Source organism: Oncorhynchus mykiss, chromosome 5, assembly GCF_057628025.1.
Source record: "Oncorhynchus mykiss isolate SJ-2025 chromosome 5, ASM5762802v1, whole genome shotgun sequence".
Taxonomy (NCBI): domain Eukaryota; kingdom Metazoa; phylum Chordata; class Actinopteri; order Salmoniformes; family Salmonidae; genus Oncorhynchus; species Oncorhynchus mykiss.
This window is the reverse complement of record NC_143026.1, coordinates 38,570,579-38,597,202: the sequence shown is the minus strand read 5'-3', so window position 1 is coordinate 38,597,202 and position 26,624 is coordinate 38,570,579. Positions and strand designations below refer to the sequence as shown.

Below are 26,624 nucleotides of genomic sequence, written 5' to 3'. Positions count from 1 at the left end.
GTAAATGAGTCCCCCCTGTAAATGAGTACCCCCTGTAAATGAGTCCCCCCGGTAAATGAGTCCCCTATGTAAATGAGTCCCCTCTGCTCATGGTCCCCCCTGTAAATGAGTCCCCTCTGTAAATGAGTCCCCTCTGTAAATGAGTCCCCCCGGTAAATGAGTCCCCCCGGTAAATGAGTCCCCTCTGCTCATGGTCCCCCCTGTAAATGAGCCCCCCTGTAAATGAGTCCCCTCTGTAAATGAGTCCCCCCTGTAAATGAGTCCCCCCGGTAAATGAGTCCCCCCTGTAAATGAGTACCCCCTGTAAATGAGTACCCCCTGTAAATGAGTACCCCCTGTAAATGAGTCCCCCCGGTAAATGAGTCCCCCCGGTAAATGAGTCCCCTCTGCTCATGGTCCCCCCTGTAAATGAGTCCCCCCGGTAAATGAGTCCCCTCTGTAAATGAGTCCCCTCTGTAAATGAGTCCCCCCTGTAAATGAGTCCCCCCTGTAAATGAGTCCCCCCGGTAAATGAGTCCCCCCGGTAAATGAGTCCCCCCTGTAAATGAGTGCCCAGGGAAACGAGGTTAGCAGCTGTCAGGGCCGGCATGTGTTGATGTTCTTGCCGGCGGCAGCATCCTCCACCAGAGACAGGTGGTAGTCAGTAGAGAGGGTGAGCTGAGAAATGCAGCCCACCAGGCCCCACAGGTACTGGCCATGGGTATACAAGCCAACCTCTTTCATTCCACCTGCAGGAACCACGGCATCATCATCATCATCATCATCATCATCCTTAATATTATTTTCAACATCAATATTACCACCATATCATTCCCACCACCGCCCCTGCTATCTCCAACAGCACTACTGACCCAGGTACACCATGCTGTTGGTATTGAGCTGTCTCATGTTGCCTGGTGATCTCCCTGTACTGGTCTCATAGTGGTCCACTGTCAGGCTCCCATACTGGCCATCTCTGATAAAGACACAACCTCATTACATCACACCACCAGAAAACAGACTCCACCAAATCGCTGTGTAAATGCAGGTAACATAATTGTTTGTCAGCACGTCAATATTTCAGAGCCAAAGAAAGGCTGGAATAGTGAGAGGTCACCTGACTGCCTTGACCCGATGCCATTGTCCATCACTAAAGGTTCCATTGACCATTACTATGGCAACACCACTTCCAAGGTTATAGCTGAATAGAAAGGGTCAACGTTAGAGAGAAGCATGATCTCCCTCTCTCTCTCACAAACACACTCTCTCTCTCTCTCTCTGACCCCTGGCATATAGCCTCCATTGTTTACGGGGCTACCTGTACCTGAAGATGAGAGCCCCGTCCTCCAAGCCCAGAGAAACAAAGTCACTGTTGGCTCTCACAGGAGTGTGGCCTCGCCATAGCAACAAGCCATCCTGAGCGGAGCTCCTAAAGCGCAGCAACACATGAGTCCTGCACCCTGACACCCTGATACAGAGATAGTAGTCAAGAGATAAAAGTGAAGAGATAAAAGTATTATCTACTGACATGGTTAGTCGATACATAATGAAATATGCAAATAATCTGGAAAATGGAAGGGGCATACCTCTTTAAAATGTCCTTGTTGTTATAAACGAGGTAGCTTCGTCCAATAAACTGGGGAGTCTCAGTTGCCTCGGTTACTAAAGGATGTACAGTGTCTTCAGAAAGCATTTATACCCTTTGACTTTTTCCACATTTTGTTATGGTCACAGCCTTAATTAAAAAATGATTCAATATATTTTTTCTAATCCATCTACACACAATACCTCATGATGACAAAGTGAAAACATGCTTTTAGATTTTTTTGTAAATGTATTGAAGATGAAATACAGAAATATGTAATTTACTTAAGTATTCACATCCCTCAGTCCAGAATCACCTTAGCGATTACAGCTGGGAGGCTTTTCTTCCAGCTCTGTCAAGTTGGTTGTTGATCATTGCTAGACAGCAATAAAGTCTAGACTGTAATTAGAGCACGTAGGACATTCAATGCCGTCTTGGTAGGCAAGTCCAGTGTTAATTTGGACTTATGTTATTGTCCTGCTGAAAGATGAATTAGTCTCCCAGTGTCTTTTGGAAAGCAGACAACCAGGATTTTGCCTGTGCTTAGCTCTATTCCGTTTCTGCTCAAAGGGATATTCAAGGTTTTTTGTTACTTTTTAAACATTTTACCCATCTAAAAATAGGTGCCTTTCTTTGGGAGGCATATGAAAACCTCCCTGGTCTTTGTGGTTGAATCTGTGTTTGAAATTCACTGCCCGACTGTGGTACCTTACAAATATTTGTATGTGTGGGGTAGAGATGAGGCGGTCATTCAAAAATCATGTTAAACACTATTATTGCACACAGAGTCCATGCAACTTATGTGACTTAAGAAAATTCATACTCCTGAACTTATTTATATTGAATATGTACTGATATTTCAGCATATAGCCTGAAATTAATATATGAACACATCTAAAAACATAATTCCACTTTGACATTATGGTGTATTGTGTGGTTGCCAGTGACACAATCTCAATTTAAATCTACAAAAAAATTCATCCTTGTAACAACAAAATGTGGGAAAATTCAAGGGGTGTGAATACTTCCTGAAGGCACAGTAAAGGAGAACCTGTACTTACCCACAATTTCCACTAGATGGCACTACAACTTTTCACATGGACATTCAAATCAATAGGGTGTTTCCAATTACAAGTAAACGCCACATGCTTTCACATGCTGTAATACATCTTATTGTTATAATATGTCATTGTAGAATTATGCACCGGAGCAACATGACACACAGTGAGACTTACAGTTCATGCAGTAAGTTCCACATTCTGCTCAGCAATACCATGGTCAGAGAAGAGAGAGGGTGAGAGGTGGGTACACTAGAGATGTGTGCATGCAACATACACATGCATTTTATAGTATAGCAGTGAGAGGTCTGACCTTGTAGACAGTGCTTTCCAGTGTATCCCAGGGGACAGTCACACTCATACAAGGCCTGTTTTGGGCGGCACGTGCCCCTGTTGGCACAGGGGGAGTCTACACAGGGGTGCAGGGAGTTCTCCATGTTTACCCCTTCAGAGAAGTCCTGGGGCAGACGGATGCTGCGCTCATTAAGAGTGATCTGATAAAGATGGGAAGGGCAGAGGAATATGGAACAGCCAATAAGGATACAGGGGGGTGGAGACAAATAGTTAGGGCATAACTATGTAATGTATCCCCGGCAATCATTTTGTACAATACTGTTATAGAACCACATAGCTTCAGTAAAATGTCACTAAGTGTATTTAACAGCGATGAGATTTGAAACCTTTACATTTCCTATGGGGGGGACATGCCCTGCAAACAATAATGAGTCGTTGGGACGTCCCCGTGACGTCATGAAATGGTTGCCTAAAGTTGTCAGGACGTTGTGTCATGGTCCGCTGGAGGATTTTGTCTAGTTCCCGGTTTGTCCCGTGGATCTTTTAATTTAAATTTTTTTTTTAACCGAGGCCACACACACAACCTAGTTTCATTATACATCACCCCTTGTTACTGTTGCCAAGCCCATCAAGGCCCTGATTGGTGAACAACTGATCCAGTCACAGCTCTTTGTCTTTTGGCAATGCTGGGGACACAGAGTGCTTTCACATACAGTTTTCTCAACTTATATAGTTGACACATTTTGACATACATTATTACATTGTCCATGTATTTTTCATCCCAAGAATGTCTTAAAAGCGGCTAACCGGGAACTATAAAAAGGTCCGCCAAAGAACGTTCACTTGGGACCGTCACCTGATGTTTTATTTGTAGTTCAGTTTATTAATTCAACCATTTAAAAAAAAACAAGCACTCATACAACTAGAACAAGCCATACATGCACATGAGTTAAATCACGGAGGATAACACACAAAGTCTGGGACTTATTTCCATTGTGTTCCTCTTGAAACAAGATGTCTAGGCAAGATCGAACACGGTTGAACACAGTATGACAGCGAGATAATGAAACAAAAAAGAACATCTATTTCATCATTGCAGTTACATCATAGGGGTCATTCACACGGGCACAGAAGACATCAGTTTTTTTACTTTATTTTTAATGCTGCCCAGAGGGGGAAGTGATTTTTATGTGCAGAGGCAACTCCTTCCACTCCAGTATAGAAGACAGTGCCCTTCCCAGCATTACTCCTGAACCTTGATAAGTACACATTAGCAACACCTGATCTGGGGCCTCATTTAGAAAACTGTGCAGAGGATTCACGTCAAAGGGTGGAGTACGGACGAAACACAGAAAGGGCTTATGCACAAAAATGTTCTGATTTATAACAGTGCGCACGCACGTCCAACGCCGGTTTACCTTCATAAATCACAATCAACTTGAAATTTGGCACATGTGAGCGAGCGTCTTGTCCCACCCTTTTGACACCCAAATCAAATCATATTTTATTTGTCACATACACATGGTTAGCAGATGTTAATGAGAGTGTAGCAAAATGCTTGTGCTTTTTTTATTTTGTTATTTATTTAACCAGGTAGGTCAGTTGAGAACAAGTTCTCATTTACAACTGCAACCTGGCCAAGATAAAGCATAGCAGTGTGACACAGACAACACAGAGTTACACATGGAATAACATGGAATAAACAAGCCAATAACACAATAGAAAAAAAAAGAAAGTCTATATACAGTGTGTGCAAAAGGCATGAGGTAGGCAATAAATAGGCCATAGTAACAAATAATTACAATTTAGCAGATTAACACGAGTGATAAACGAGCAGATGATTATGTGCAAGTAGAGATACTGGTGGGCAAAAGAGCAGAAAAGTAAATAAAAACAGTATGGGGATGAGGTAGGTAGATTGGGTGGGCTATTTACAGATGGACTATGCACAGCAGCAGCGATTGGTTAGCTGATGTTTAAAGATGGTGAGGGAATAAGTCTCCAGCTTCAGCGATTTTTGCAATTCGTTCCAGTCACTGGCAGCAGAGAACTGGAAGGAAAGGCGGCCAAATGAGGTGTTGGCTTTGGGGATAATAAGTGAGATATACCTGCTGGAACGTGTGCTATGGGTGGGTGTTGTTATCGTGACCAGTGAACTGAGATAAGGAGGAGCTTTACATCGCATATACTTATAGGTGACCTGGAGCCATTGGATCTGGCGACGAATATGTAGTGAGGGGCAGCCGACTAGAGCATACAGGTCGCAGTGGTGGGTGGTATAAGGTGATTTGGTAACAAAACGGATGGCACCGCCATGCAGTAATATCTAACAAGTAATCTAACAATCTAACAACTACCTTATACACACACAAGTGTAAAGGAATTAATAAGAATATGTACATAGAAATATATGAATGAGCGATGGCCGAACGGCATAGGCAAGTTGCAGTAGATGGTATAGAGTACAGTATATACATATGAGATGAGTAATGTAGGGTATGTAAACGTTATATAAAGTGGCATTGTTTAAAGTGGCTAGTGATACATTTATTACATCATTTTTTTTGTTATTAAAGTGGCTAGAGATGAGTCAATATGTTGGCAGAAGCCACTCAATGTTAGTGGTGGCTGTTTAACAGTCTGATGGCCTTGAGATAGAAGCTGTTTTTCAGTGTCTCGGTCCCAGCTTTGATGCACCTGTACTGACCTCACCTACTGGATGATAGTGGGGTGAACAGGCAGCGGCTCGGGTGGTTCTTGTCCTTGATGATCTTTTTGGCCTTCCTGTGACATCGGGTGGTGTAGGTGTCCTGGAGAGCAGGTAGTTTGCCCCCGGTGATGCGTTGTGCAGACCTCACTACCCTCTGGAGAGCCTTACGGTTGTGGGAGGAGCATTTGCCATACCAGGCGGTGATACAGCCTGACGAGATGCTCTCGATTGTGCATCTGTAAAAGTTTGAGAGTGTTTTTGGTGACAAGCCGAATTTCTTCAGCCTGAGGTTGAAGAGGCGCTGCTGCACCTTCTTCACCACGCTGTCTGTGTGGGTGGACCCTCTGTTTGTCCATGATGTGTACACCGAGGAACATAAAACTTTCCACCCTCTCCACTACTGTCCAGTCGATGTGGATAGGGGGGTGCTCCCTCTGCTGTTTCCTGAAGTCCACGATCATCTCCTTTGTTTTGTTGACATTGAGTGTGAGGTTGTTTTCCTGACACCACACTCAGAGGGCCCTCACCTCATCCCTGCAGGCCGTCTCGTCGTTGTTGGTAATCAAGCCTACCACTGTAGTGTCGTCTGCAAACTTGATGATTGAGTTGGAGGCGTGCATGGCCACGCAGTCATGGGTGAACAAGGAGTACAGGAGAGGGCTGAGAACGCACCCTTGTGCGGCCCCAGTGTTGAGGATCAACGGGGTGGAGGTGTTGTTACCTACCCTCACCACCTGAGGGCGGCCTGTCAGGAAGTCCAGGACCCAGTCGCACAGGGCAGGTTTGATGAGTTGAGGGTACTATGGTGTTGAATTCTGAGCTGTAGTCGATGAACAGCATTCTTACATAGGTATTCCTCTTGTCTCGATGGGTTAGGGCAGTGTGCAGTGTGTTTGGGATTGTGTCGTCTGTGGACATATTGGGCCGGTAAGCAAATTGGAGTGGGTCTAGGGAGGTGGTGATATGGTCCATGACTAGTGTCTCAAAGCACTTCATGATGACGGAAGTGAGTGCTACGGGGCGATAGTCATTTAGCTCAGTTACCTTCGTTTTCTTGGGAACAGGAACAATGGTGGCCCTCTTGAAGCATGTGGGAACAGCAGACTGAGATAAGGATTGATTGAATATGTCCGCAAACACACCAGCCAGCCAGCATAGTTGCATATAAATAGTCAATGAAACGCCCTAATTAATATTCATCAAAAACTGACTGCATGACGACAATGACGGCAAATCACGACAGAAAGGCTAAAAAAAGAAATTTCACCCAGTGTGAAATGGAAGTTCTTGTAGGAGAGGTTGAAGCAAGACAAAATATATTGTTTGGTGGACACAGTGTGGGCATTACAAATGCCAAAAAGGCGTTAGAGTGGCAGCATGTGGCGGACACTGTGAATGCTCCTGGCTCAGAAGGTCGGACCCTCTCAGAAATAAAAAAGTGGTCCGACATAAAAGTGGAGGCCAAAAGGCGCATAGCCTTCTGAGTGGAGTAGTGACGGAGGTGGAGGGGGACACAACCATGCAAGACACACCGGATGATCCAGGTATGTAATGACAATTCCCTCGTTTCAAAAGAGTCAACCAAATGCATTCAAGTTGTGTTTAAACATATATTTACACAAACAATTGTGCCATTTTATTTTTTTTATTTTTAGTCGCTGCGTGTTCCAGCGGGGGTCGGTGGTGCTGCAGCTGAGCGGGAGCCGAGTGTTCCAGCGGGGGTCGGTGGTGCTGCAGCTGAGAGGGAGCCGAGTGTTCCAGCGGGGGTCGGTGGTGCTGAAGCTGAGCGGGAGCCGAGTGTTCCAGCAGGGGTCGGTGGTGCTGCAGCTGAGCGTTCCAGCGGGGGTCGGTGGTGCTGCAGCTGAGCGGAGGCCGAGTGTTCCAGCGGGGGTCGGTGGTGCTGCAGCTGAGCGGAGGCCGAGTGTTCCAGCGGGGGTCGGTGGTGCTGCAGCTGAGCGGAGGCCGAGTGTTCCAGCGGGGGTCGGTGGTGCTGCAGCTGAGCGGAAGCCGAGTGTTCCAGCGGGGATCGGTGGTGCTGCAGCTGAGCGGAAGCCGAGTGTTCCAGCGGGGGTCGGTGGTGCTGCAGCTGAGCGGGAGCCGAGTGTTCCAGCGGGGGTCGGTGGTGCTGCAGCTGAGCGGTAGCCGAGTGTTCCAGCGGGGGATGGTGGTGCTGCAGCTGAGCGGAGGCCGAGTGTTCCAGCGGGGGTCGGTGGTGCTGCAGCTGAGCGGAAGGGGAGTGTTCCAGCGGGGGTCGGTGGTGCTGCAGCTGAGCGGAAGCCGAGTGTTCCAGCGGGGGTCGGTGGTGCTGCAGCTGAGCGGAAGCCGAGTGTTCCAGCGGGGGTCGGTGGTGCTGCAGCTGAGCGGAAGCCGAGTGTTCCAGCGGGGGTCGGTGGTGCTGCAGCTGAGCGGAAGCCGAGTGTTCCAGCGGGGGTCGGTGGTGCAGCAGCTGAGCAGAAGCCGAGTGTTCCAGCGGGGGTCGATGGTGCTGCAGCTGAGCGGAAGCAGAGTATTCCAGCTGGGGTCGGTGGTGCTGCAGCTGAGCGGAAGACGAGTGTTCAAGCTGGGGTCGGTGGTGCTGCAGCTGAGCGGAAGCCGAGTGTTCCAGCGGGGGTCGGTTGTGCTGCAGCTGAGCGTTCCAGCGGGGGTCGGTGGTGCTGCAGCTGAGCGGAGGCCGAGTGTTCCAGCGGGGGTCGGTGGTGCTGCAGCTGAGCGGAGGCCGAGTGTTCCAGCGGGGGTCGGTGGTGCTGCAGCTGAGCGGAGGCCGAGTGTTCCAGCGGGGGTCGGTGGTGCTGCAGCTGAGCGGAAGCCGAGTGTTCCAGTGGGGGTCGGTGGTGCTGCAGCTGAGCGGAAGCCGAGTGTTCCAGCGGGGGTCGGTGGTGCTGCAGCTGAGCGGAAGCCGAGTGTTCCAGCGGGGGTCGGTGGTGCTGCAGCTGAGCGGAAGCCGAGTGTTCCAGCGGGGGTCGGTGGTGCTGCAGCTGAGCGGAAGCCGAGTGTTCAAGCTGGGGTCGGTGGTGCTGCAGCTGAGCGGAAGCCGAGTGTTCCAGCGGGGGTCGGTTGTGCTGCAGCTGAGCGTTCCAGCGGGGGTCGGTGGTGCTGCAGCTGAGCGGAGGCCGAGTGTTCCAGCGGGGGTCGGTGGTGCTGCAGCTGAGCGGAGGCCGAGTGTTCCAGCGGGGGTCGGTGGTGCTGCAGCTGAGCGGAGGCCGAGTGTTCCAGCGGGGGTCGGTGGTGCTGCAGCTGAGCGGAAGCCGAGTGTTCCAGTGGGGGTCGGTGGTGCTGCAGCTGAGCGGAAGCCGAGTGTTCCAGCGGGGGACGGTGGTGTTGCAGCTGAGAGGGAGCCGAGTGTTCCAGCGGGGGTCGGTGGTGCTGCAGCTGAGCGGAAGCCGAGTGTTCCAGCGGGGGTCGGTGGTGCTGCAGCTGAGCAGAAGCCGAGTGTTCCAGTGGGGGTCGGTGGTGCTGCAGCTGAGCGGAAGCCGAGTGTTCCTGCGGGGGTCGGTGGTGCTGCAGCTGAGCGGAAGCCAAGTGTTCCAGCGGGGGTCGGTAGTGCTGCAGCTGAGCGGAAGCCGAGTGTTCCTGCGGGGGTCGGTGGTGCTGCAGCTGAGCGGAAGCCGAGTGTTCCAGCGGGGGTCGGTGGTGCTGCAGCTGAGCGGAGGCCGAGTGTTCCAGCGGGGGTCGGTGGTGCTGCAGCTGAGCGGAGGCCGAGTGTTCCAGCGGGGGTCGGTGGTGCTGCAGCTGAGCGGAAGCAGAGTGTTCCAGCGGGGGTCGGTGGTGCTGCAGCTGAGCGGAAGCCGAGTGTTCCAGCGGGGGTCGGTGGTGCTGCAGCTGAGCGGAAGCCGAGTGTTCCAGCGGGGGTCGGTGGTGCTGCAGCTGAGCGGAAGCCGAGTGTTCCAGCGGGGGTCGGTGGTGCTGCAGCTGAGCGGAGGCCGAGTGTTCCAACGGGGGTCGGTGGTGCTGCAGCTGAGCGGAGGCCGAGTGTTCCAGCGGGGGTCGGTGGTGCTGCAGCTGAGCGGAGGCCGAGTGTTCCAGCGGGGGTCGGTGGTGCTGCAGCTGAGCAGAAGCCGAGTGTTCCAGCGGGGGTCGGTGGTGCTGCAGCTGAGCGGAAGCCGAGTGTTCCAGCGGGGGTCGGTGGTGCTGCAGCTGAGCGGAAGCCGAGTGTTCCAGCGGGGGTCGGTGGTGCTGCAGCTGAGCGGAAGCCGAGTGTTCCAGCGGGGGTCGGTGGTGCTGCAGCTGAGCGGAAGCCGAGTGTTCCAGCGGGGGTCGGTGGTGCTGCAGCTGAGCGGAAGCCGAGTGTTCCTGCGGGGGTCGGTGGTGCTGCAGCTGAGCGGAAGCCGAGTGTTCCTGCGGGGGTCGGTGGTGCTGCAGCTGAGCGGAGGCCGAGTGTTCCAGCGGGGGTCGGTGGTGCTGCAGCTGAGCAGAAGCCGAGTGTTCCAGCGGGGGTCGGTGGTGCTGCAGCTGAGCGGAAGGAGGCCGAGTGTTCCAGCGGGGGTCGGTGGTGCTGCAGCTGAGCAGAATCCGAGTGTTCCAGCGGGGGTCGGTGGTGCTGCAGCTGAGCGGAAGCCGAGTGTTCCAGCGGGGGTCGGTGGTGCTGCAGCTGAGCGGAAGCCGAGTGTTCCAGCGGGGATCGGTGGTGCTGCAGCTGAGCGGAGGCCGAGTGTTCCAGCGGGGGTCGGTGGTGCTGCAGCTGAGCGGAAGCCGAGTGTTCCTGCGGGGGTCGGTGGTGCTGCAGCTGAGCGGAAGCCGAGTGTTCCAGCGGGGGTCGGTGGTGCTGCAGCTGAGCGGAAGCCGAGTGTTCCAGCGGGGGTCGGTGGTCGGCTTCCGCTCAGCTGCAGCACCACCGACCCCCGCTGGAACACTCGCCTGCAGTTGAGCGGAAGCCGAGTCCGCCCAGCCCCGGCAACTCCACTGCACTTCGTGTGTCACAACCCTCCAGCGGCCGTGTCCTCACATATGCAGTCCTGCAAACGCAAAGAGACTATAGACGCTATTAACGAGGTTGCCAAGGAGTTGCAGTGAGACAGGCACGGCTTGGTTTCTGCGGGTGCTTCTCTGTAAAGCTGGGCCCACTACAGCACAGAGATCCAAGTAAACAACGCTTGGTAAATCAGAACCGGCTCATAAGCCACTCATCATCGGCCAGTAAATCTTGCTGGTCTCTGAAAATTCACTCTCTCCGAATTCTTCCAACAGTGCCAAAGCAGCCATTGTGGGTCAGTACACATTGTAATTGCATGCCTTTTTATACCCACCCATTTGATGGTCAAAGCTACCCAGTTGCGTAACACCTTCAGGTGTGGTAATTACCCTGATTTTAACTGACAATGACAGGGCCATTATCACATTGACAGTTCTGTGCAATGAACATGTGATAACAATAAATGAAAACGTATCTGCCTGAATGAGGCATCGAAACATGCATCAGTTTAAATGTAATTTGTCCTACTGTTCACCTTATTATTTATGAGAATACATTTAATAACGTGCAAGTATTGTTTAATAATTACAGATACAATTAACTATGATTCCCAATTAAACTGTACAGCATATTTGAGGGGTTATTTTGCAAAAACAGATCTCTGTTTGTATTTATTATCCTAAATCATGTTTTTTGTGTGTACTCCAGGGAGCTCTTCATATATAATACGTGAGAGGTAATATTTAGATTTATTTTACACAATGGTATCAATTTCAAAACATTTCTTGAGTGTCATCCTTCTGCCATCGGAGTCGCAGTTTCTAATTTTATGTGCGTACGTATGGGTCAAAGTGCCAGTGGAGGACAGCACATTCAAGTTTGTTTTTTAGAAATCCCAAAGTTTGCTTAGAAAGTGGCGTACACCTTATTTTTTAATCAGTTACAAATCTGGACGCAGAACCATAAATACTCCTGTTAACCAAACCCAGTCTAATCTGGGACACCCTAGCCTCAACAGGCAGCCAATTGAGTTCTTGAAAGCAGCTCCTGCCTATGTGAGTATGTGGACTCCCCTTCAAGACTATCCTGATTAGCTTATTCTGGGCTATCTGGAGCTTCCCCTTCAGAAGCTTAGATAAGCCCCCCCCCCAAACCAGGAAGTACTAGCAAGTCAAAATGGCATTGAATGAGGGCAGTGGCTAGCACTTTTATGGAGTCCTTATCAAGCAGCTAGGACTTTCTACCCAAAAACTGGCATTAACCTTCCCTAGCACTTTAGCGGGAATGCTTTAGTGGGAACGTACAGGGAACTAGACAAAGGTCCCCCAGAGAACGTTTCCTTGGGATCATCACGTAGTGTTCTTAGAACGTCACTGGGATAACGCCGCACCGAAACCCTTAAGGGACAAAATGGGAACGTCGCCAAATGTCCACAGGACATCCCGTTTACTGGGTGGTGTCATATCTACCTACCAAACACTGGGGGCTCATTGGTCTGTGGTACCTTTTGGATACTGCCAGTGAAGTGGTGGAGCAAGGCAGCACCAGCGTTGATCTTAGTCCTGGGGTTGGTGTGTTCTGGAACGCCCCCGATGTACAGAGGACCGCTGCACCTGATCTGAGTGAATGCTCCCTGAACAACAGGAGAGAGGAAGCCAAACTACATTTACTTCAATCTACATTTACTTAAAACAACAATCAAAGATGACCAAATTCACATTTCAGAATTCTTCTAATTTACAGTTTGAATACATCATGATCAGTCTTTACTGAAATGTTCAGTGTATGTTTTCAGCAGGCTCCATGAAGGTCAGTACCTCACCCAGGCTGTGTGTGGGCATCTGGTTATCCACCTGCAGGATGCCCTCTCTGCCCGTCCTGGAGACACGCAGCTCATGCCACTCGTTCATTGTGAGCGTCTCTTCACTCCTGCACATGAACGGATACAGCAACCTTACCAGTGCTTACCAGACACACCATTTCTCCTATTTGGTTACATTTATGTAATGCCTTGGTTCTGCACATAGTTGGCCTTTCCTCCGAATGTGAGTGCTCCACAGCGTCAACATGTTGAATTTTTTTTTTTAAATGTGCATGCTTCTCAAAAACAGGACTCTCCCACGACTAAGCAACCCTACTGTTATCCCTAACCTGATGGTGGCTGTCCCAGAGCCACAGTCGAAGCTGAACTCCAAGTATCCTCCCAGCAGACTGATTGACAGGAAGTCTCTGCTGGCTGAGTCCTGGCTGTAGAGCAGAATGCCATCAGGAGCCGTTGGCCTGAAGGTCACCTCAAACTCCATCCAGGACAGGTAGTGTCTGGAGGACCGAGGCCAGGGGGCGCTGGCGTACGACAGCACAGACGCATTAAAGTACGGCACCACCAGCTGGAAGCCTGAGGGAATACATGGAAGGGGTTACATGTAAGGTGTGTGTGTAATTACAGTAAGTTCAAGATTTAAAAAAAAATGTGGAGATGTGGTAGCTACTCACTCTCCTGGCATAGAGGACCCCTATAACCCAGTGCGCACAGACATATGTACCCATCTGCATGGCTGGCAAAGCAAGTTCCTTCATTGGCACAGGTGACCCCTTCACAGACACTGGCACTGCATTCACCTACAGGGTGAACCACATACACCATAGTGTACCAGTCATTTAAAACAGTCCTACATACATTCTGTCATACTAGAGGCATAGAGAACAGATGTTTATGAAAGTGAGCAAGAGAGCGAGGGAGAGAAAGACAGAACGAGAAAAGAGGAAGGGATCTATTGAAAGAGATAGCGTGAAAAAAAAGAAAGACAGAAAAAAGACAAAGTGTGTCAGTCCACAAATGGACCAAAACAAAAATCCCCCTTTTTTTTATTTTATTCTTTTTTTTACATAATCTCATTTATTGAGTCAGCTCATTAGGGACTATTGTGTCTGACCACTTTGGCATCTCCCTGCTGGCATTCATCAAATCCTATTGAACTAGAACAGAGACGTCCTTTCTGTCTCTCTGAATAATAGGAGTGATGAGGAGGAAGCCTTCCAGAGGCTGCCATAGAAACGCATCTCACCAACCCTAGGCCAATCTAACCAGACGCAGACCCACACATCAAAGCTTTGTCTGCTCAGTCTTAATGTGCACATGTTGTGCACAACAAGGACTGCTGTGTGTCACAATATCTGCTGAACAACTGACTCAAGATGTATGTTCTTAGGATATTCAGACATCAACAAGAAAGAAGGCAAATTGGCCAGTGACCAGGAAGTTGTTGCTTCCGACAGAAAATAAGACATGACAAGGGGCTTCAGAACAATTAGAAGTTTATAACCTACTGTCATTAAACACTTGTATGGGGTGGCAGGGTACCCTAGTGGTTAGAGCGTTGGACAAGTAACCGGAAGGTTGCAAGTTCAAACCCCCGAGCTGACAAGGTACAAATCTGTCGTTCTGCCCCTGAACAGGCAGTTAACCCACAAGGTAAAAATCTGTCGTTCTGCTCCTGAACAGGCAGTTAACCCACAAGGTAAAAATCTGTCGTTCTGCTCCTGAACAGGCAGTTAACCCACAAGGTAAAAATCTGTCGTTCTGCTCCTGAACAGGCAGTTAACCCACAAGGTAAAAATCTGTCGTTCTGCTCCTGAACAGGCAGTTAACCCACAAGGTAAAAATCTGTCGTTCTGCCCCTGAACAGGCAGTTAACCCACAAGGTAAAAATCTGTCGTTCTGCTCCTGAACAGGCAGTTAACCCACAAGGTAAAAATCTGTCGTTCTGCCCCTGAACAGGCAGTTAACCCACAAGGTAAAAATCTGTCGTTCTGCTCCTGAACAGGCAGTTAACCCACAAGGTAAAAATCTGTCGTTCTGCTCCTGAACAGGCAGTTAACCCACTGTTCCTAGGCTGTCATTGAAAATAAGAATGTGTTCTTAACTGACTTGCCTAGTTAAATAAAGGTAAAATAAAAATAAAATGTTAATCATTGATTGACATGTTACTTGCTATGACCTTCACGCAATAACATAAATAAGCAGGGATAAACTCACCAAACAGAGAGAGTAAATGAGGTGAGAGATTATGATGGAAACATTAATGTATTAGAATCCAGTGGCTTCGATTCAATGACTCACCCACATCCGCCCCACTAAGAGCCCATCCCATTGGCCAAGGCCTCATGTCCGTCACCCTACTGTTGATACTTAGCGTCTGGATACACCCCTGGAAACCCCGATTGGTCCCTGCTGTCCTGGCCAGCCAATAAGCATTAGGGGAGCCTCCCACGTAAAGAGGTGTTCTGAATGTGATCTTATTGTAGTCGCCCTGTAGGATCAGAGATTAGGAGATACACACCCGGACAGGGCCGGGCCGCACATAGGGTTATTACATTGTATGATGTGTATTTACCAGTAGCAGCAGAATGAATTGTCCTCACCTGTGAGTGTCCTGTGACAGGTGTGTCATTGTCCAGTCTTAGCCAGCCAATCGCACCCTCCCTGCCGACAACGACACTGTGCCACTGGTCCAGTGCCACCCGACTCCCACTCACTATCTGGGCAGTGCCTGTTCCACAGTTAAACCTGCACACACAGATAGAGGTGAGGTGAGTCAGTCAGTGCGCGACTGACTGATTTGTATCAACATCCACCCACCTAAAGTGGAGCTTCCCATGTATGAGAGCCAGCGAGGTGAAGTCTCCACTGCCATGTTCATTCTCCCCACAGAACAACAGAAGGCCATTCTCTGAGTCAGTCTGTGGGGTAACAAGACAGGGGTGAGCGTCCATTTGTTTTACATCCTTTAGAATACCATTGGCCTTTTATTTGGGATGCACAACATAGCTTTACAGCTTATTTCTATGAAGGAACTGCAACACATTCAGAATGAAACAGGCATCAACATTTTACCTTAAACACAAGCATGATCTGAAAGGATTGATAGGAATTCTTCAGAGGCTCAAAGGCAACATGGGAGAAGCCGTAAAACTGTGGATATTTCACCACTACAACTGGAGGACAAAGAAACCAAGAACAAAAATAAACAAATAAGCTCAAATTCAGTAGCAAAACAGAGAGAGACTAGTGTCCATCAACTAAGCAATAATAGTCCATTAGAGAGTGGTTATCTTGTCTCACCCTGAGAGCAGGCGTCCCCTCCTCGGCCCAGGGCACAGTAACAGCGAGATCCCCCACTTTGGTAGTCATCTATACACACACTGTTGAGAGAACATACAGCGTCCTCACAGGCCAGGTCATACAGCCCCCTCACCTGTCCCTTCCACTGGGACCTGGGGCCGGGAGGGGTAGGGGAGAGGGGGCCAGCCAGGGTGGAGCGGGCCGGGAGTGGGGCTGAGCTAGGGGTCGGCAGAAGGCTATCCAGGCCTGGAGACGAGGTGAGGGCAACTGGGTTGGTGGTAAGGGTGTGGTTGGTGGGAATGGGTGTGGTAGAGGTGGATATTATAGTGGTTGCCTTGTTAACAGTGATGATGGTGCCAGAATCAGCAGTGTTCTCTCTAGAAGACATTCCTCCTCCCCCTGTGTGTGAGATGGGACTCCATGTTCGGGACCTCGGCAGAGATCTTCGGTCTTCTTCTGGAGAGAAAAGTGGCTGGAGCAAAGACAGTAGGACACAAAAAAAAGAAGAGACACTTGGACGTTTGGCAAATAGCCAACGAGAAACATGGTGATTGTGAAGCCTGCATGACACTGTCTTTTACCTCCTGAACGAGGGCCCCATAATCAGAGTTCTTAACATCAGTCAAATCCTCCAGATGAATGTTGTCGTTGCCAGCAGAACCCTGACCCAGGCTCCCGCTGCCACCTTCCTGCACACCTAACACAGAGACATGAATAAATGACAATCACAGACTTGGACGAGCAGTTTGTCAAATCATTAATGAAGAGATGCCTCCCCACACTCACTGAAGGTCCATATTGGGTCAGTGATGGCACTGTGTGGGCTGGCTCCGTAGACATTGACTGCCTGGACAACAAAATGGTACTGAGTGTCAGGATCCAGTCCTCTCACAACCACCGAGCTGCTGTTCACTGGATCCTTTAGGGACATCCACTCAGAGTCCACTTCTGGTCTGCATGGTATCACAGGTAGAGACAGACTCTGAGGTAACGGTATAAGTAACTGTGAATGCATTTAACTTGTTAAATCAGCCATTACAATCTGACTGGGTAGTGTGTCAAAGACAGGCGGGTAAGGGATAGGTTAGGAACTCTCTTACGCACGTTAGACAACATCCACGTGTGAGACAGGCTCTTCCAAAACACCCGCTTGCTTACAGTAATTGCGTGCTCATATTGCCATTGCTGAGACAGGTTGAAACATTATAGAATTGTGAAGGTCTGAACAACAGCCTGTCAGTGAAACTGAGCTCAGCAAAATCTAGACAAGTGAAGTATGATCTCGCGTGACCCTTGTCCACAAAGTCATGCTGACTACAGCCTTCATAAGTATTATACTGCCTTCGTCAACATCCTTCAACTCCGGTCACGTAGTTTCAATGATAGTCAGTATCCATCCTCTATTCACAACAGATTCAAGCGAGAAATGCACTCCAGTCATTTTAGCCCTCTAGTCATCTTGTTAAAAGGACAGAACAGTATCTAGCTGGATCCAGACACACATCGTCTCTCTCTGGTGTATACTGTATGTGTGTGGTCTGTCCCTGGCTCTGGATATCTGCTATCTGCCAGCTCTTTAGACAAGAGATGAATTACTCAATAAAAATCCTACGGTACTTCACAGCATCATTAACATTCCATGTTTGGTCCCAACACGCAAACAGGCTGCACGCAAACATTTACTCGGTTTGCTGTTCAAATGACTCCTTTTTGGAATGTCCATTCAAATCTATCGAAATGTTTGACTAATTGACAATTTCTTTAGTTCTTCTCTAAATCCTTGTACCCATAGAAAAAGAAAATGCACACAGCGCATCCCCATTGAACTGTCAACCTCTCAAAGTATTGTGGTGTTTGTGTGTCTGACCTTAACCTTGTGAACCACTGTAAAATCCATTATCACGCTTAGCACTCCTGTAGATCTCCAACATTGTTTTTCCTCCACTGCTTTTGTTCATCAAAACCAAACGTGTTGGCAACCTATCTGTAAGAGCAGTGGTTCCAGGAGATTGTTGAAAATAGCCACCGTACGTTATGTACAACCTAATCTCCCGTGGGCAGATTCTGCGTGTAGACCAAAGAATCAGCCGGGATTGAATGGGAGGTGTGAGATAACGAGCTGGAGTAGCTCCGGTCTTTGGGTTCTCGCCGCTGGTTATACAGACGTATCAGGATTGGGGGCGAAGACTGAGAGTTTCCTTTTGTGAGGGTGGAAACTTCACAAACCGTCGGAACTGTCAATTTCTAAACACATATAGACCCACAAGTTAATGAGACAGCTGACCCCATTTTGCAAGATTTTACTTCTGGGTTAACCGAGATTATGCACAACCATAATATTGTCAGCCAAAGTGGTCTTCACGTTAATTCAAGGACACATTTAACCATTACACACGTTCAGGAAAAATAACAGCAGTAAAGGAAAGAAGAAAGACAAGCGGTTGACTGGGGCACACACTAATAAGCACTATAAAAAGAAGAAAAACAACTCTTACCTGATATAATACACAATGAAATGAAGGACAGGTGAGCTTCCCTTTCTTTCACTCTGTTTCCATGACAACTCGGTTTCAGTGTCCGAAACAGCCCTTACGGCTGGTTGTGAGGGGGCCGAGGGGGGCATGCACATCTCTGTTGAGGGTAGTGGTGGAGTGTGGAAAGATACAAAAACAATCAAAGATGTGAAATCTTTTCTCTGAAATTCCACATCCTTGTTATTATGTCAAAGCGTGGGTGCATTTAGGGGCAGTGGAGCAAAGGGTCATTCAGTAGGTTCCGTGACACATGAACCTCCCGTCAACCCCCAGCATCAAATTGTTGTTGTACAGTACAGCGAATGAACTGAAAATAACAATCCCAGAAGAGCCATTTGTAGTCAAAGTGCCACCTCCAACCATTCCACTCTTTTCTAAACATTCAGTAAATTCAGCCCCAGATTCATTGCTACACGCAGTAAGCGCACTGGTTTTCCCTCATTCAGGATGACTAGACTGGCCAAGGTGAGTCCCTCTCCTCCATCCACTTACCTGGTTGGAAGGTGCTGACTCTCCGTGGCACGCTGGGTCGTCCCTCTCCTGCCCATCCATACGCACCGACACTAAACACATACTGGGCTGCCATCTTCAAACTGCCAATTTCTACATCCTTACAGCCACAGGAAGATAAAACAAATATATATAGGAAGATAAACACTGAATCTCTTTTTGTGCTCATTCTATCAGTAATCTCAGTTGAATGATATTAGTTGAACATGTAATGCAAAATACACTTACAAAAATGGTGTGCCCATTGAACTTTACCTGAAGGTAAAAATAAAGGATTTTCAGAGAAAAATTGTTGAAAGAATAACTTGGAAATATAACATATTCAATATAGAAGGAGAAATAGCTCACTGCAGCCAACACGTCCAGACTGAGACGAACATTCACTGCTACTGCTGAACTTGCTGGACGGCCATTCCTCATCTCAGTGTAAAACACCTACAGCAGAATACACAAATACTGCATGTAGAATTATACAGATCTGTATACATCTCAGGACACCTCAGATTAAATCACCTCTGGGATCATTTGTATTGTAAAACAAATCAAGGAAACCATGTGGTTGTCTGTACAAAAAAAGGCAAATTAGCTCTAAAGGACTGTGGGGAGTTGAGGACAGCAGAGGACAAAAAAAATAGCCTATAAGAGACAAACAGAACATAGTCTAAGTTACTGTAGCCCACTGAACTGTATCAGATTTCTGGGCTGACCTAGCTCATCGTTTAACAATGTGGCCCATTACAATGACAAGCCATAGTCAAAGCTGAAACACTAACTGCATGTTGTTTTACGGTAGAACAATTAGTGTACAGCTGCCTGCTCAACCACGGCAAGGCATGGTTACTGCCACGCTGAACAATATGTCTGTCACACTATTAAATGCAGACAACAGAACTCCAAATGAGACAAAGAGCTGTAATAACTCAAAAATATCTCAAGGCTTGCAGTCTGTTCAATTGAATTAGCATCTTGCCACAACCAGCACCTCACGGACTACAAGATGCCATATCAATGTGCGTACCTCGCTTTCCCTGCACATCAGCAGATTGTTCAAGACGCCAGCAGTACACTCACATGTCTAATAGGATTGAAGTGTTCCTTGTCCTTCTTACTTCCAAACATCCTCCCTGAGCCTGTGCTGGTACTGCACAGTGTTGGCATTAACCCTCTAAGGGTAAACTCCTGTCCTGTACAGTTCCTTCAGGAAAGTATTCAGACCCCTTGAGTTTTTCCACATTTTGTTACGTTACAGCCTCAGCAATCTACACACAATACCCCATAATGACAAAGTGAAAACAGGTTCTTAAGACATTTTTGCTCATTTATTAAAAATAAAAAAAACAGACATTCCTTATTTACATAAATATGCAGACCCTTTGCTATGAGACTCAAAATTGAGCTCAGGTGCATCATATTTCCATTGATCCTTGAGATGTTTCTACAACTTGATTGGAGTCCACCTGTGGAAAAAAATCTATTTATTTGACATTATTTGGAAAGACACACACCTGTCTATATAAGGTCCCACAGTTGACGGTGCATGTCAGAGCAAAAACAAATCCATGAGGTTGAAAGAATCGTCTGTAAATCAAATCAAATTTTATTGGTCACATTCACACACTTAGCAGATGTTATTGTAGGTGTAGCGAAATGCTTGTGTTTCAACAGTGCAGTAGTGTCAAACAATACACAAATCTAAAAGTAACATAATGGAATTAAGAAATATATAAATATTAGGACGAGCAATGTCGGAGTGGCATTGACTAAAATACAGTAGAATAGAATACAGTATATACATATGAGATGAGTAAAGCAGTATGTAAACATTATTAAAGTGACTAGTGTTCCATTATTTAAGTAACCAGTGATTCCATGTCTATGTATATAGGGCAGCAGCCTCTAAGGTGCAGGGTTGGGTAACCGGGTGGTAGCCGGCTAGCGATGCCTATTTAACTGTCTGATGGCCTTGAGGTAGAAGCTGTTTTTTAGTCTCTCGGTCCCAGCTTTGATGTACCTGTACTGACCTTGCCTTCTGGATGAGAGCGGAGTGAACTGGTGGAGGTTCAGGTTGTTGATGTCCTTGATGATCTTTTTGGCCTTTCTGTGACATCATGTGCTATAGGTGTCCTGGATAGCAGGCAGTGCGCCCCCAGTGATGCGTTGGGCAGACCGCGCCACCCTGTGGAGAGCCCTGCGGTTGTGGGCGGTGCAGTTGCCATACCAGGCGGTGATACAGCCCGACAGGATGCTCTCAATTGTGTATCTGTAAAAGTTTCTGAAGGTCTTAGGGGCCAAGCCAAATTTCTTCAGCCACCTGAGGTTGAAGAGGCGCTGTTGCTCCTTCTTCACCACACCGTCTGTGTGGAAGAACCATTTCAGATTGCCAGTGATGTGTACGCCAAGGAACTTGAAGCTTTCCACCTTTTCCACTGCGGTCCCATCGATGTGGATAAGGGTGTGCTCCCTCTGCTGTTTCCTGAAGTCTACTATCAGCTCCTTCATTTTGTTGACATTAATGGAAAGGTTATTTTCCTGGCACCACTCCCCCAGGGCCCTCACCTCCTCCCTTTAGGCTGTCTCGTCATTGTTGGTAATCAGGCCTACTGCTGCTGTGTCGTCAGCAAACTTGATGATTGTGTTGGAGGTGTGCGTGACTACGCAGTCATGGGTGAACAGGGAGTACAGGAGTGGACTGAGCATGCACCCTTGTGGGGCCCCTGTGTTAAGGATCAGCGAAGTGGAGGTGTTGTTTCCTACCTTCACCACCTGAGGGCTGTGGCCCATCAGGATGTCCAAGACTCAGTTACACAGGGTGGAGTTCAGACCCAGGGCCCGAGCATAATGAGGAGCTTAGAGGGTACTGTGGAGTTGAAGGCTGAGCTATAGTCAGTGAACAGCATTCTGACGTTGGTATTCCTCTTGTCCAGATGGGATAGGGCAGTGCGCAGTGCGATGGCATCATCTGTGGATCTATTGGGGCGGTAAGCCATGGAGAATGAGAGCCCACAGTCCGTGGGAGCAGGCCGAGTCAGTGGCACTGTGTTATCCTCAAAGCAGGCAAATAAGGTGTTTAGCTTGTCTGGAAGCAAGACGTTGGTGTCCGCGACGTGGCTGGTTTTCACTTTGTAATCCATGATTGTCTGTAGACTCTGCCACATACGTCTCGTGTCTGTAGAGCTCCAAGACCAGATTGTGTCGAAGCACAGATCTGGGGAACAGTACCAAAAAAGTTCTACAGCATTGAAGGTCCCCAAGAACACAGTGGCCTCGATCGTTCTTAAATGGAAGAAGTTTGGAACTACCAAGACTCTTCCTAGAGCTGGCCTTCTGACCAAACTGAGCAATCGGGGGAGATGGGCCATGGTCATGGAGGTTACCAAGAACCCAATGGTCAGTGACAGAGCTCTAGAGTTCCTCTGTGGAGATGGGAAAACCTTCCAGAAGGACAACAATCTCTGAGGCATTCCACCAATCAGACCTTTATGGTAGAGTGGCCAGACAGAAGCCACTCCTCAGTAAAAGGCACATGACAGCCCACTTGGAGTTTGCCAAAATGCACCTAACACACTCTCAGACCATGAAAAACAAGATTCTCTGATCTGATGAACCCAAAGTACAGCGAGATCCTTGATGAAAACCTGCTCCAGAGTGCTCCGGACCCCAGACGGGGGCGAAGGTTCACCTTCCAACAAGCCAACGACCCTAAGCACACAGCCAAGATAACACAGGAGTGGCTTCAGGACAAATCTCTGAATGTCCATGAGTGGCCCAGCCAGAGCCCGGATTTGAATCCAATCAAACATCTCTGGAGATACCTGAAAATAGCTGTGCAGTGATGCTCCCCATCCAACCTTACAGAGCTTGAGAGGATCTGCAGAGAACAACAGGAGAAACTCCCCAAATACAGGTGTGCCAAGCTTGGAGCGTCATACCCAAGAAGATTCGAAGCTGTTATCGCTGCTAAAGGTACTTCAAAGTACTGATTAAAAGGTCTGAATACTTATGTAAATGTGATAGTTTTAAAATGTTTAATACATTTGCAAAAAGCTCTAAAAACCTGTTTTTGCTTTGTCATTATGGGGTATTGTGTGTAGATTGAGGGGGGAAAAATGTATTTAATACATTTTAGGACACGGCTGTAACGTTACAAAACTTGGAAAAAGTCAAGGGGTTTGAATACTCTCTGAATGCACTGTATAAAGTGCTTTAATTTCTAAACGATAAATCAGATATGAAAATACCCTCAAATAAAAAGGTGACATTATGTACAGTCGCCTCATGAAACATTTGATCTCAAATCCAAAATTATGGAGAAAAAAAATAAATCAAAGTTAGGGGAGTGTATATTTAAAAAATATATTGTACGAATTGGATTCATACATTTTTGTATATGTTACAAATTTGTTGTGTTTAAGATACTGGACTGCATCTTTAAGTGCATAAAGACACTTCATGACAGGCTTTCCTTGCTAAAGCATATACACAAGACAAGTCACCTTGGTAGCTCTTTACACTCATAACACTTATGCGGTTTGAAAATGGCAGATTTGGTCACCTAAATTGGACCGCAGTGGCTAACATGCTATACATGTCAGAGGTAAGAGTCTTCAGACTCTCCGCTTGACAGCACTGTATGGGATTCAGCTGACAGGCATTCTAAACGGCAGCATCAAGCACAACAAGAAGATGACTCCTGCTAATTGGGCTACTTTTGCATATTTTTCGTTGCTTGAGAGAGGGGAATGCTGTAAATCAGGAGAACTCGAAGCTGTTGAGGATTATAATAAATACTGCTGTGATGTCATACAAGCAAACCACACACCCCTAAGTCCAAATGTGCACTTTATATTTCCATTTTATAAAACAAATGTAAATTACAGCATTAATGTTTATAATCGCATATGTTCAACGTACAGTTATAAGGATAACATGGCGTCATACCCTGGGTTGTTCTGAACAGAATGAGCCTGTTTGTCGTATTTAGAAGACAATTTGCTGCGGAACACTCCCCTGAATGCACTCATGAATCCATTCTATATGCACCAAAGTGCCTTGTGTAAACTTAACACTATAGGATTGTATTGTATAACTTAGCTAGTCATGTTGACAATAGAACAAGCTTTCAAATTATGCCCACCTGACCCAGATTGCAATTTATAATGGACTGTTTTTGGATTGCGTAAACACCAGTATGGTGTGATGGTGGGGATGCAGGTCCAGTCAGTGTGCCCCCCCTCCACGCAAATACTGCTTACAGATATTTTTTATCAATAATTATGATAAAAAAGTAGGCTTAAAAATTAAGTTAGTAAATAATTTTACATCAGATTTTTTTTTAAGCAGGGCAAATCTGAGGGGGCACGTGCCCTTGTCTTGGGCGTAACGGATCTCGATACAGGGCTATGTTCCAAACAAAAAAAATACAAGTGTGCTTGTATCTCATAGAGCCTTCAACCTCATAGTTGAAGGCTCTTTCCTTGAGTCATAAAAGTGCATTGAAATGATTTAGTAACTGTGCACACTTTGGAGAGGTGTATGGCCTCTTGTGCAAATACTTTTCTTATGACTTACGTTGCACCTACCCCTCATTTACCATGAATATTGTTATTATGTTACTGAATGTATCCACAGTATTATCAGATTTCTTTATCGGCAAATCCTGCGAAAAGTACAGTAAAATGTACATAAAAGCAAGTGTAATATTTGTATTCAGTCTTGTGTCAGGTGAAGTGATGTGTCCTCACCTTTTGGTCTGATAATTTACCCATAATCGACTAAGTATTTCCGTTCAATTGCTACCGTGGTTATGCATAGGTTTCTCATATTTTCTTCTGTTTGAAACAATTCCATTTGGTACCATCCCACGAGTGTAAACGGTTAACAAACAATCTGCTAAAATACAGTAAAGACAGGCTTGTTTTGGATCTCAAAATGTAGCAGTGACGAGAAATCTGACAGAAATGAACACTCTCATAAAGACACAGTTACTTTGTAGGCTATCCCCTGGAGGGAAACTGACTGGGGGTTAAATGACTTTGACTAGATGACAAAATGACTACAGGATTTTACAAGCCGTCATGTGGATCTCTAAGCATGGATTATTAATTTAATCATCTCCTCCCAGGCTCAGGACCTTGTCACAATTCGGTATTACAACTAAGAGTCTGACTATAAACTGTGACTAAAAGCAAACAACCCCTTTCTGATTTTCCCTTGGGAGAGTACATGGGAGAGTACAAAAACCCGCAGTAGCTAATGATGTGTGTGGGAAGCAAACTTTGCAGTTTCACATGACAATGGGGTTTCTGTCTACTAGAGATATACCAAGAGAGGAAGTTTGATTTGGAATAAATGAAAAACAAACAATTTTCTTCTGTTGGGAGAAGGTTAGGCAGAGGTCAGTCGCTCTCTGTTCATGAGAACTTGACTACGATTAGAGATGGTTTTCCTTACAACACTCAAACATCATCATTCCAGAGGTGTACAAGTGAGACACAGTAGATCTTACCTTGTAACCTGTAACAGTACTGATGTGTCTCAAGGGTATCCACCACTTGACCCGGACTGCAGTGCAGTTGATCGTCTCCAGCTCAATGTCCAGAGGTGGATGGAGACGCTCTGCACAACCAAGAAAAACATGACTATTTTTTAACACAGTAGTACCAAGTGAACAACGACAGAAACATTTATAATTTGTATTTAACAATTTTGTCCACTGGCAGTTGTACTATGGGATGCTTTCAAACCCATAGAGCTGCTGAGTTGACAGCATAGCTCACATCCCTATATAACCTAGCCATCTTCCGTGGCAGCTATATTTAAGCTATATACTGGGAAAAGAAGTTCATACTTCAACATATATGGGCTACAGGTACGAATAACCCCCGATAAACTGTAACGCCTTCCAAAAGTCACCAAAGTCCATGTGCATGTGTAGCCTAAACATAACAATGCTGCAAGGATTTTATTGGGTGAATTGGGCTACATCATAATAAAACAAATACTAAGCTACACAACAAGCACTTGTATATAATGTCCACAATAAATTGTCAGAACTTCAACTTAATGCAGGTGAGGACATTAACTTACCTGATCCTCTGACGTACGTCCTTTTAACAGCAAAAGATATGCCCACCGCGTTCAGTAACACCAACACAATAAAGCACATGCGTATCTTTTGACTCAAGACATCCATAACTCAGAAAGAGTTAATCAACTGTAAACAACACAGAGCATAACACTTTGAGGAATGCGTTTGAGCGAGTGTGCACTCCGTTGCAAACGGAAAATGTTTCCCGAGAATAGGTGTGTGTATGCGCAAGCGAGACGAGTTCAATCATCTCTCCGAGACGGTCAACATTCGGATGATGATACCAGACAGCCTTCTCCACAGCGTATCTGGACCATGTCGGCGGGAATTATCTTCAGAGAGCCTACCAGTACAGTGGGCGTGTACTGTCCTCCAGTGACGTCCGCTACAGTTTTAACAGCACCTTCTATCAGTGCAGCCAGGTAGTGAGCAGGTAGGTGTAGGCGCCACGTGGCTTAATTAAGAGGATGAAGGAATGTTGACCAGATGTGACTGATCACAGGCTATCGAATAATAACAACAGGGGTTCATTCATTCACCAGTCAGAAGAGACAATGTTGGTGAATTGTGTTTGTCAGTATGTCCCTTTAAACAAATAAGTATAACAGTAGAGGTATAACAGTATAACTGCAGTTTCAATATACTATACAAATGATAGACAAATGATACAGACAAAAAATATATATACTGTGTATTCGGGAAAGTATTCAGACCCCTTCTTCTTTTCCACATTTGGTTACATTACAGCCTTATTCTAAAATGTATTAAATATATGTTTTTCTCATCAATCTACACACAATACCCCATAATGGCAAAGTGAAAACAGGTTTTTAGAA

General features: G+C 46.9%; 1 protein-coding gene across 1 annotated transcript; it reads right to left on the bottom strand.

Moving 5' to 3' along the window:
• Positions 1-298: 298 nt before the first annotated feature.
• Positions 299-26,111, bottom strand: LOC110523766 (pikachurin). Its single transcript, XM_090234775.1, has 23 exons — positions 25,788-26,111; positions 25,207-25,316; positions 19,050-19,136; positions 18,930-18,956; positions 18,684-18,801; positions 18,153-18,288; positions 16,444-16,610; positions 16,239-16,354; positions 15,658-16,129; positions 15,430-15,530; positions 15,175-15,275; positions 14,958-15,102; positions 14,656-14,845; positions 13,029-13,154; positions 12,687-12,930; positions 12,353-12,464; positions 12,040-12,168; positions 2,936-3,116; positions 1,566-1,641; positions 1,304-1,447; positions 1,097-1,180; positions 852-955; positions 299-728 (listed from the first exon to the last, which is right to left on the bottom strand). The coding sequence occupies exons 1-23, from the start codon at positions 25,891-25,893 to the stop codon at positions 577-579; spliced, it is 3,228 nt and encodes a 1,075-aa protein (XP_090090901.1). The 5' UTR covers positions 25,894-26,111; the 3' UTR covers positions 299-576.
• Positions 26,112-26,624: the final 513 nt, after the last annotated feature.

Bases quoted from the DNA above. Each gene is read 5' to 3' on its own strand.
- LOC110523766 (XM_090234775.1), bottom strand. From the start codon at position 25,893: ATGGATGTCTTGAGTCAAAAGATACGCATGTGCTTTATTGTGTTGGTG. The intron at 25,317-25,787 runs GTAAGTTAATGT...TTGGTTGTGCAG, and splicing joins GACGTACGTCAGAGGATCAG to AGCGTCTCCATCCACCTCTG. The intron at 12,465-12,686 runs GTTAGGGATAAC...GTTCATGTGCAG, and splicing joins TCTGGGACAGCCACCATCAG to GAGTGAAGAGACGCTCACAA.